Genomic DNA, 11,243 nt, shown 5'->3' on the forward strand with positions numbered 1-11,243 from the left:
GCTTTGTGTTCCATTAGCTTAACATCACAGAAATTCAAACCCTGACTAGCATGTGTTTTTATTCACAGTTTAGAGGTTTCCCTAGATTTCCCCATATTTACAGATTCTAAACTTATTTATTATCTACACAGCCACATATTAAAAGCATTACATACCCTAATGTTGGGGCAGTACACAGCTGGAGTTATAATTGAATGCAGATGCAGTCTATTTAGAGATTCATTAAGTCCAATACATTCAGTTTGCTTCCCAGCCTATTTCCTACTAACACACATTAGTTGTGTTTATCAGTTCAGACAACTTTCAAGATCTTCCTCCAAGTCTCGATTGTTGTAATTGTAAAATGCATAGAAAATGTTTCACTTTTTGATTTTTCTAGTATTTTTCTCAAGTACCTGTATAAAATATAATATATGCCAGATCATAAAGTGTATTCATTTTTTATCTGCCCCTAACAATGTTGGCTGCTAGGTTACAAAGCTGTATATACAGTATTTTTGCAAGCCTGTATAGTTTCATGGTAGTTCAGTCTCATTGCTTCTGCAGATCAGTCTTCCTATAGCATTGCTTCTGCAGATATTCGCCTTTCCAATGCTCCTTGGGCTTTTACTAAGCAAGCAACACACAAATAAAAACTTTTTATTATTTATTTTTTTTAATCTGTCAAATGTTTACAAAAAGATCTTACAAACCTATGTACAGCTTTATAAACAACTTGTTATTTACAGCATGATTTAAAAAAAAAAAAAAAGAATACCAAAACCTAACATTTACAAAATGAATTATTTCAGCAAATCAAATCTACTATTATGAAAGACATTTGAATAACGTGATTAAAGACACACATTTGCTGGGTTTAAAAGGTAGTGTTATTCCAGGCTTGTCGAATTTGGTTCCAAGGGCTACCCAAAACTGATGCTACTATGAAGAACAACACCAGAATCATTCCTTTGGCTATGGACTGGGAGTAGGACTCGCCTGGCAAAAAGGAAGAGTTATATGGACAAGGGTTTATTAAACAATTAAGATCTGCCGCCCTATTCACAAAGCTTTGAGTTATTTAAAGAAAGCAGCTATGTTTGAAAGTTGCACAGTCAGCTGCAGTATCATTGAAAGCAGCCAGCTGAGCTGCTTTGTGACATCATGCAGCTGGTTGTGAAGAATGCTCAGGTGCACAGATCTGCCTATTGTGTTTTAATTAGAACACTTTAACATACTGTAGATTACAGGAATTCAATAAATATTAAACTTTTGCTATACAATGAAAGCCATTATCAAGGAAGTCCTGAACTCACCTGTATAATACCTGGTCAGTGGGTAAGCAAGCTGGGGCCAGCACACATCATTCCGGTCGCAATCGTATTCTGTATAATTTAACTGAAACCTGCATGACAGGAATATGAAAACATGTACCTGAATTTAGCTTGCAAAGAATTTTCTGACCCTGTAATGACACTGAACAAAACACCTCATCAAACATTTACTATTGTATATTTTTTAAACATGAGGATTTACTATTTAAAGATACAGCTCTATACAGTGTTTGTTTTCTTTGGAGATCACATGTTTCTAAAGCAAAACAGAGTTCTAGGTTCTGAAACCTACCTGCTTTTAGAAGGAAGGGGCTGTGCTGGTATTTTGATAAATGTCACTGATGTGCTGACAGGAAAAGACTGAACAATAGAGTCGTTTACACAGGCTGCAGCATTGGCACCCCCACACTGAATCTTCCAGGTAACTGAAGTAAAACTGAAGGAAAAACAATGCATGTGTGCCTAGTATGGTTACTGAAAATACAGGTTTTTGGGCAATTATGATTAGGTAATGGCTACAAAGGAATTAGCTGAGGCAATGTTAGGTAGTAATTTCAGGAAGGCCGTTTTAGTTTAGGCTATTTCCAGAAATATAATATATAAATACTAGTACTTACCCAACCTCTACAGCACGGATTCCTGTCTGTGGGACCCCTTGCACCACACCTACATCAGCAGTGATGATCTGGATGTTCATGTTAGCAGGTATGCCAGTGCAGATGCCTGGTAAATTATCTGCAGCTGTGCTTGATATATTCAGTGCCATTGCTGTGTGTTCAAAAACCAGGATATACAATGCCTACGTTTAGTAAACAAGTATGTTGCATTTGTTAACTTATTAGACAAGTAATAAAATACTTGCTTGATCAATTCAAAAACTTACAAATAGACACCCATTCATTCAAATCAGTGGATACCGGGTTGCCTGTCTTTGCAACAATAGTTGCACTAATCAGTGAAGACAGGCCTTTCTGTACAGTCTCCCTGCAAGACAGGAGGGTTACGCTTTTAAAATGCACATGTCATGACATGCATGATTGAGAAGATCAATTGATATATTGTTATGTTACGTAAGGTTTGGTTAGAGAATTACTCTTGTACAAAGCTTTTTTTTTTAATGTATTTTATACATATTTTTACAAGTGCTGCTTTGCGATGTACTTCTACTTAACTATGCACTGTATACTTTAACTGTGGCATGGCTTTAACCCTGAACCACTCAACACATTAAACTATATCCGCATGGTATTTTTTCCTTCAGATTGCTTTTTTAAACTGATTTGTTATGTGCCTGTTCATAAAATGAAAGAAACACCTCCTGTAACACTGTTGGCAGGGTTATGGTCACCATGGGCAGCAGGACAGGTAAGTAAAGGTAAAGGTAAGTTTTAATTGGATCGGTGAAAGCGCATAGCAGCTGTTAAAGTGGATTTGCTCACAAACCTGGTCTGACTGCAGTTAGAGAGTCCCTTCAAACTGAGTCTTAAAATGCATCCTGATGTAAAGTCCTCTCCAAATAAAACAGGAGTTGTTTTCGCAGTGGCACACAGCCCATTCCCGACTAAAAAAAGAAAAAAAAGACGTATATAAAAGATGGTAACATACACCGAGCCCAAGCTTATAAACACCATCTGCAGTTACAGCCCAACCTGTGTGTTCCTGAGCACAAACTCTCTTCTCAGACAGCAAACAATGCCATGTCTTCATAACTGAAGTATCACTGGGCCACTGGACAAATGACCCACTTCATACATTCGCTACGGAGACGGCATTTTGTCTGCATAGTGGAAAATACACGCCAAGGAGTTTGATTTAATAGCTCAGTCTACAAGCACTCTTTAGCCCAGTTTAGTGACGATGAAATACAGCACCTGGTTGCCAAACGTTTAGGGTTGTCCTGGTTATCACACTGCCACTCATAGTTCCAACAATAACAGGCTTTCCAATCTGATAACCTAAAGAAAGAAATTGCACTTGGTAAAAAAATGCCCTTGGTTTATAAAACCAACTGATCTGCTTTCCATTTTCTTTGAAAGAAAGGTTTACACGCAGGTGGAAGGGTAGATTTACCAGTGTCAACTTGTATTTCTGAAACTAATTTCATAGTGGAATCAAAATACACAAGGCAATGGGATCAGATACTTTCTCTTATTTTATAATGTAACGAAATACTTATAGACCTTGGTGTATTGTATACCTGGATTTCCTGAGTTGGACTGTGCTGTTGCATCTCCATTTACAAACACAGCACTAAATCTCTGTGTCAACATCAATGGCAGCTTTGCTGAAAAAAAATTACAAACACATTAACATATCTTTGATTCTACAGTCTTTGAAAGGGAACCCTTCAATAAGTCTTGCCTATTTAATTGGACACCAGTAAAAGACAGGCACAGTAATACACAAAATTACACTGAAAATACACTGAATGTAGACAAGCAGTACTATAACTTATTTGAGGCAGGGCAAATTGTAAATTGATAAACTACTGTATTTAAGCTTACCATTTGCATCCAAACAGACTTTTGCAATAAGATGAATGACAGTTATATTGGTGAGGGAGTTTCCTTTCCAAAAGAAAGTGTAGTTCAGGGATAAAGATTTATTTTCACATAACCCATTTTGTTCTGAAGCGCTGAAGTCTCCTGTCAAAATCAGTAATTATTATGAATATAAATCCATACAAACACAACCTAGGTACATTTCCATTAGTAAAGGAGAGTTCTTACCTGAGTTTGAAGCTGCTGGGAACAAAGACTCCTGTGTTGGACTAAGAGTTTCTGCATTATTTGGATCAGAAACAAAATCACTCAGATCAGTAGTGAGCTGTTCAATCACTGTGATGTTAATGAAACCTAAAAGTAAAAGAATCACAAAGCTCAAATAGGGAACATGTGCTTCTGGAAATTTATTATTAAATAATAAAATATACTAAACTGTTTTATCTAGCTACCAACTTCAGGATAAGCAATAAAAAATAGATTTGACATACCTCCTTGTCCGTTTATAATCATGAGACTTAGTTCCAAAGGATTGAGACAAGCAGACGGAGAAATGTTACAAGCAGTAAGAGGTGCCACACAGCTGGATTTAAAATTCTGGAGAAAAGCCACAGGAGCATCTCTTACACACTGTCCAATCATGGACTGCTGAAATAAAGAAGCTAGACTTTTAGAAATAGTTACAGGCAACAACAAGATTTCACTCTAATTTCTGACTAACAAATTAGCATTTAGGTACAATACAGTATTTTGTAAATTCCATTCAATGTTCTGTGGCTATTAGACCATGTCAAGATTTAAAGCTAAGGTTCTTACCTGTGGAATAGTAAAATACTGATTATTTTCTGTTAAAATCGGGCTCCCTTGTGTGTAACCATTAGGCACAATGGGCTCAACTAAGGAAGGTGTCTGAAACGAAGGGCTTTCAATAGGATTGCTAGAAAACAGAATTGAACAGAATTGTATTACACCTTCAATTCAAGCTTACTCAAACAAACTAAACACGTGAGGCTCCATATATTACAAAGATTACACTTTATAACAAAAACAAACCGCTTAAAACAACCTGAACTAAAAAAAAAAAAAAAGCAGTGTCCACTCCCAGCATATTAATGGTCAGAATGTCCTGCAAGACTGATAAGTAAATGTACTATTACTTGGCAGTGAGCATAGAACTCTAACACACTAACTTACATTGTAGCACCTTGGTAGAACAGCCCCAGGAAGGGCGAGTTGTCAACAGAAGACTGCACACACAGGAACGGGAACCAATCAGGCGCATTGTTAACTGTCTGCACCGAGCACAGCTGATCAAAAAGAGGAGCAACATTCCCACCAAAAACACCAGAGTAACAATAGGAGCCAAACAGCTGGATCAGGCTGGGTGTACACTCCTGCAGAGAGAAGGGAAAGTGTCAATCTCGTGGAAAAAGAATCTTTAGGTTACCGTAGGTACTATTCAACTAATACATTACACAATAGTCTCTGGTAGTGACTACTTTGTCAGAATGCTTTCTTGTACTTTTATTTTAAAATCTATAAGCTGTCAGTAGCTGTCATACTGTACCTGGTCACAGCAGCAGCGGACATCACAAACACCAGCCTGCAAGTTACAAGGGCAAGAACCAAGTGGCTGGTAGACTTGATTGGGGATCACAGTTTTGTTTTCTGCAAATCAGCATCAAAATACATTTCATCCTGCATTGCATAACACAGAAAATCAATTTGATTTATTTTCTTAGCCAGGATAAATTCACCTGAGAGTATAGTCTCATATCCATTCTTTTTTCCTCCCTTTTACTATAAATATGTCACACAGGCAGTTCATTTTTTAATGTAAACTCCTGCATTTCATTTCAATGCACTTACCGGATACATTTCCAGTGGTAGAGGTTTCAGCATAGATCTCTGCTTGCACCAGCAAGGTGGCTTCAACACTGTTGTTACGACATGCAGTCACTCGGAGGCTTTGAACCACACATAATGATTCTGGACAACAATTGGTTTCATTTGGGTTACTCCCACACAGCTGCAGACTTTGGTTCAATTGAACAGTGATTTTCAAAGAGCTCTGGAATAAAATAAATAAGTCAATTTGTAGACAACCAATATTTTAAACTCCTGGGGCCCATAAATATAGCAGTGGAGCTATGTTTGTAAAAGCATGCATGCTTACATTTCCGGCTCTTTCTCCAGTTAGTAGCTGCCACTGGCCTGAACGTCCTGTACAAGAAGGAAGTGGTAACATTCCTGTAAACCAATAAAAAATATTTCAGTCATCCATAGCTTTAAACATTCAGTAGTAAATTCTGAAAAGAAACTCAATCAAGTACACAAACTTTTGGAGAAATATTTATTTTTCTATTTCACCAAGCCTATATGGATATTGAATGTTGAAATGTTTGTCTCGTTGATTTCTATTCATAGTGTGAATGTTAGCATAACTGTCAATGTTTGTGTGACAATCAAGTTGAGCAAGGCTAAACCCGACTATCTCAGGCTAGTTTATTGAATTGTCAACCAGTCAGCCTCTTGATGCCTTTGTATCAGAAGCGACACCCGTGTCTTGCCTGTGCTGTTTGATGGCACTTCGATGTTCAATACAGGAGTAACACCCGCTACGTTTCCAACTAAGAAGGATGTAGCACTGCGTCCAGATGTAACAATGAAAGAAGGCTGAAAAACTGTTGGGGGGAAAAAAACACAAGGAACTTTCATTAAACTAAATTCAGCTCAGCCAAGCACACTTCATTTTGGTTGGTGGTACTGATTAAACTGGACATTCACTAGTAAACCTTATATAAAACCTAACTCGTTTTATAATTGTATTATTATTATTATTATTATTATTATTATTATTATTATTATTATAATAATAATAATAATAATAATAATAATAATAATAATAATATCATCATCATCCAGGCAGCCATAAATGCATAACATTATTTCCCTTCGAATACATTTTTTAAAAAACGAATCACTGAAATATATTAAAATTAATAAAATCGTTCCATTGGCAGTTTCAAATATAGGGGTGACAGAGTGAATTTCACGAACTTCGGATAACATTGGGAGTGTCTTAATGTTAAAAATGACTGGCTTTAACTCTATGTACAAACTCGAAGTATCCAGGGAACAGCCAATCGGGTTTTCATATTATTATCGATACCATTTATGCAGAATATACATTAATAAAATGCCATTTTAAAATGATGCAAATTATAAAACAAATCTCTGACGACACAGCTGACCACAGCGACACTAACGCCGCTTATACAGACTGATTTAAATTGTACACATGCAAAGTGCTGCTGCTTAATATTCAGAAATATAAATAATTAACATACAGTATTAAGAAGTAACTTTACAGTAAACATCAACCGTTCTTACCCGATTGTCCCCAAATTACTTCTACGAAAGCCATCAAAGAAATACATAAGCATATCAGACCAACAGGACAAAGCTGTGATGCCATGACAATAATTATAACTGGAATGTAAAAAAAAACAAAACAATAAAACTCATAGTTTAAAATCTGTAGTAAAATCTGTTTGTTTACTCAAGCAGCCGCCATATCTAAACTGTCACCGATGACTATGGTAACCAGCGTTGACCAATCACAGCACTCTCAGCAGCGTGAACGGAAGTAGGCTCTAGCTTATCATTTAGTGGAACAACAGCGACCTCTTTCGGCACCAAATGGAAGTTATCGTAAGTGAAATGTGGGTTATTTTCCGTTTTACATGTGATTCGCACATTCTCACAGGTCCACTACAAAGTGCCCAACTAATTTTCTGATCACTGGTGTGTGTTGCTGTCTTTTGTAGCTATATTTATATATTGCATTGTTAAAATTCGAGTTTGTGGGACCCAGTAATCTTCTGCTAATCTTTCTGTATACTTCGGAAAACAAGGTTGGAACAAGGGCTAGGAGGGGAAGAGCCAATTTGGCCACTCCTGTTTTAATGTGATATTTTCAACTAAAAAAAAGCAGTAGATACATTTCATTATAAAATCATTTTATGTCTGAATAAAATCTGTACTGGAGTCATGTAGCTCTCCATCATCCACTTTTTGGGAAAAAAATACACCTTGTACTATATTTTGCTTGATGTTCACAACACATCCTTCAATTCCTGACAACTGCCAGACCAAGGGCTGTTAACTGCCAGGATGCTCCTGTATGTGTTCTCTTGGACAGTGTTTGACAATTTAGTATAATGTTCATGTTATAAAAACAGTTTACATTGTCAAAATCATTTTTAAGTAAGCAAGCATGGCAATTAATGATCTAAGCAGAAACACCAGAGAATCAGCCAATTTTATTAGCATACAGTATTATCATAGAAGTAAGGTTAAATATCAGGGAAATGTAAATGATCCCTTTAAATATAAGAGAGTAATATCAGTTGCTGTCTCACAAAAAAGCCAAGTGCATAAGTTCAGGATGAATGCAACACTGTTCAAACAATGCAACACTGAGATCTGAATCACACATAATTAGTCAAACCACTCGACACTAACCAAGTAAGCAGTAAGACTCACAACACATCACATTGGAAAAATCAACCCTTTATTAAACGCATGCACATTGGTGTCACTTGGCATTCTCGGCTAGCTTGTTGAGCTCCTGCGAGAGCGCAGTGACCGTGTCCAGGATCCTGCCTCGCTCGCCTTCCTCTAAACGAGCTCCACAGCGCTGCGCAAACTTGTCTGGGTGCCAAAGAGTCTGCTGTCGCATCACAAACTTCCTGAAGGCGGCCTTATTGACACGATCCACTCCGTGAAGCATCACAGCCACCATCTCCTGAACAGAGCCCAGAGGAGACGGCCAGGGAATGTCTGAATAGCCAAGCCGAGATTCTGAATCCCCCCGGAAAGTAGCTGTGCACTTTTCCTCATATCTCTCCTTCTTCCCCTTACGGATTTCCTCCTCCTTTCTGGCAGCACGGGCCAAGTAAACTGCATGTTCAGCTTCCAGTTTAGCCTGGAATTCCCGTCGGCTCTGTGCCTCGGATTCTGACTCTTTTTTCCAGCTCTTTTTCTGGCTCCCAGAAGCTGCTCTAGCCGCCTCCCGCTCAGATTGCGTTCGTTTCCGACCGTATTCCTGCCTGATGCGGTCGGCCCAGTCACCAAAATTCTCTGACTCTCTCTCCTCCCGGGAGAAATCTTCTGTTAAAGGTGGTGGAGAAAAAGCACATTAAAATAAAAAAATACAAATAAAATTGACAAAGAATACTATCAGATTTACCAAACAAAGTGGAGTCACGTTTGAAATAAAAAATACACCACTTTTTTAATTCTAAAAGTAAAACAAAAATAAAAATGTAATCTAAGTTAGTAGTATTTATTTTTTATACCTCCGAGCTGGTTAATTCATAAATTGAAGCTTACAGAAGTTATCAGGCTGCTTGCACACAAACTTTTCTTTTTATAGAGAGATCTGGGGGAGATGTGTGCGCCAGCAGTATATTTATCCTTGAGAAATGAATGAGAATAATTATAACAGCTGCTCACTCCCATAGCTATCTTGCTGTAGAAAGAAGAAACCAGTGAAATGTCTTACCATCGTACTGCCCAAAAGTCTCAAAGAACTCATCCTGGCATTCTCCAAAGAGTTTACTGCGCCACTCTTCTTCTGGATCTGCCTTTTTTGAGCTTTCTCCCCTTCCTGGAGACTTCTGGAACTGAAGCAAACACACCCATTAGGGGCTTTTCTAGAGTGAATCACAGGGATGAAAATAAGACTCTCGTTGCATAGCAGTTTGATCAATTCCTGGTTTTACTATGATTTTAATAAGACACACCTGAGCTTGTTACCTGTACACCGTGGCTAACCAAGCTTGTAGTAAAACCTGGAATGGGTGAAAGTGCAGGGTTAGACTGACCTGTTCCTCTTTCATCCACTGCAGTGTATCCTGAGGTGTTACTCCTGCTCGATTTGGCGTCTCCATAGCAACAGGACAGCTTTTTCTTAAAGGGACCACCAGGTCATCATAGGCTGAAGAAACAAAAGGGACGTTTGAAAGAACAACAATGACAGTTACAGACATACAGAGCCTTTTTTTTGTACAACAGTTTAGAACTTTAGAAGACTATTAGAAACTTGTGGTTTTACTTGAGGGTTTAAATCGTTCTGTTCCTACCCTTATTGCCATGAAGTACGTAATAAAAAGGGGTTCTTACAATATTCCTTTCCTTGTTATGATGTTTGCAAGCATTCCGAATTCTGCTGCTACAATTGACTTTTTTTTCTCTTTCTAGCTTTGTGTCTACCTAGCTTTGAGCTTGCAATGAGAATCCTTGTTGTTTAGCCATGGTCTATGACCTTGGTCTTTTCCACATGTGTGCGTCACAACGTACCCCTCTTGCCATGCTTGAGTGCCCTGTTCGCTGCCAGGTGTAACGGGGTATCCCCTTTGCGGTCTTTGCTCAAAGGGTCTGCGCCCCATTTTAACAGCAGCCTGAGCACAGCATCGTCCCCCAGCGAACAGGCCAAGTGAAGAGGGGTGCGTCCCTTACTCCCCTTCGTGAAATTCAGCTCAATATCCGGGTGTTTACGCAGATAGGATTTCAGCTTCAGCAGGCTGCCTTCCTCCACGTATCGCAACACTCGCTTCTGCTTCCGAGAGGCCATGGATACGCTGCGTGGGGTGTACAGGGGCAACATTAACGGTAATGAAAGCATAGGCCACCCTCGCTTTAATGATGACATTACAGTCAGGCTTGAAGACACATGTCTGTTCATTAGCTCCTGTTGAGTTGAAAAACAGAAGTTAAACCAGGTGCTTAGGTTTAACATGAACACACGTGGTAATCCGTCACTTATTCACAGGCATTTACTTCAAGCAAACTGTACATAGCGCGTCGTGCTAGAGTTCAATTACAGGCAGTTAAAAACATTTCTATTAACATGTCGAGAATTAAGTTATAATAATAATGTCAGTCACTTTAAGTCTGATTTACGTCTGCGGGCTTCACTAAGTTAAATGGCATTTCGGTTCCCCAACAAGACATCCCGTCACATTAAAAACACACAATTCCCCATAACAGCACATCAACGTTGCCAACCTCAAACGCGGCGTGTAGCTTAGTCCCGTGCAGTGGAGCCTTATTTATAAATCATCTGGGATTTCGGTGAATTAAGTATAAGAAACGTGACATTTTTTCTATTGTTTGGTTAGTCCTGTTGACAGAGTAACCAGTGGAGTTTGTATATTCCGATTAAACCGCAACTCCCGAACACAAAGCGGCTACACGTCTCTACCGGACTGTTAAGAACGCAACACTACGTTCCTGACTGAAACAATGAAGGGAACACTTTTGGTTCCTTATCTGTGGTCTATTACGAAGTACACAGAGAACGCAGCAGAGAGGTGTGGATTGTGCCTGAGATTAAAAAATAAATTACACAGACATCAAAAAA

At 38.5% G+C, this 11,243-nt stretch overlaps 2 protein-coding genes across 5 annotated transcripts; both read right to left on the reverse strand.

Moving 5' to 3' along the window:
* Positions 1-719: 719 nt before the first annotated feature.
* On the reverse strand, positions 720-7,398 carry tctn2 (tectonic family member 2). 3 transcript variants are annotated; one of them, XM_041228097.1, is made up of 18 exons: positions 7,208-7,398; positions 6,385-6,498; positions 5,991-6,064; positions 5,684-5,885; positions 5,382-5,482; positions 5,009-5,208; positions 4,631-4,751; positions 4,306-4,459; positions 4,043-4,168; positions 3,818-3,958; positions 3,511-3,597; positions 3,185-3,268; positions 2,757-2,874; positions 2,197-2,297; positions 1,931-2,081; positions 1,606-1,749; positions 1,296-1,384; positions 720-978 (listed from the first exon to the last, which is right to left on the reverse strand). In XM_041228097.1, the coding sequence occupies exons 1-18, from the start codon at positions 7,290-7,292 to the stop codon at positions 857-859; spliced, it is 2,214 nt and encodes a 737-aa protein (XP_041084031.1). In that variant the 5' UTR covers positions 7,293-7,398; the 3' UTR covers positions 720-856. The 3 variants fall into 3 exon arrangements, with proteins under 3 accessions (XP_041084031.1, XP_041084030.1, XP_041084032.1); XM_041228096.1 differs by having other exon boundaries at positions 4,306-4,462; XM_041228098.1 differs by lacking the exon at positions 3,818-3,958 and having other exon boundaries at positions 4,306-4,462.
* Positions 7,399-8,088: 690 nt separating this feature from the next.
* nfkbil1 (nuclear factor of kappa light polypeptide gene enhancer in B-cells inhibitor-like 1) lies at positions 8,089-11,096 on the reverse strand. 2 transcript variants are annotated; one of them, XM_041227315.1, is made up of 5 exons: positions 10,889-11,096; positions 10,181-10,461; positions 9,706-9,818; positions 9,384-9,504; positions 8,089-8,989 (listed from the first exon to the last, which is right to left on the reverse strand). In XM_041227315.1, exons 2-5 carry the CDS (start codon positions 10,452-10,454, stop codon positions 8,415-8,417), a joined length of 1,083 nt encoding a protein of 360 aa, XP_041083249.1. In that variant the 5' UTR covers positions 10,455-10,461; positions 10,889-11,096; the 3' UTR covers positions 8,089-8,414. The 2 variants fall into 2 exon arrangements, with proteins under 2 accessions (XP_041083249.1, XP_041083248.1); XM_041227314.1 differs by having other exon boundaries at positions 10,181-10,571.
* Between the last annotated feature and the right edge of the window lie 147 nt (positions 11,097-11,243).

The sequence above is a fragment of the Polyodon spathula genome, chromosome 25 (genome assembly GCF_017654505.1).
Source record: "Polyodon spathula isolate WHYD16114869_AA chromosome 25, ASM1765450v1, whole genome shotgun sequence".
Taxonomy (NCBI): Eukaryota; Metazoa; Chordata; class Actinopteri; order Acipenseriformes; family Polyodontidae; genus Polyodon; species Polyodon spathula.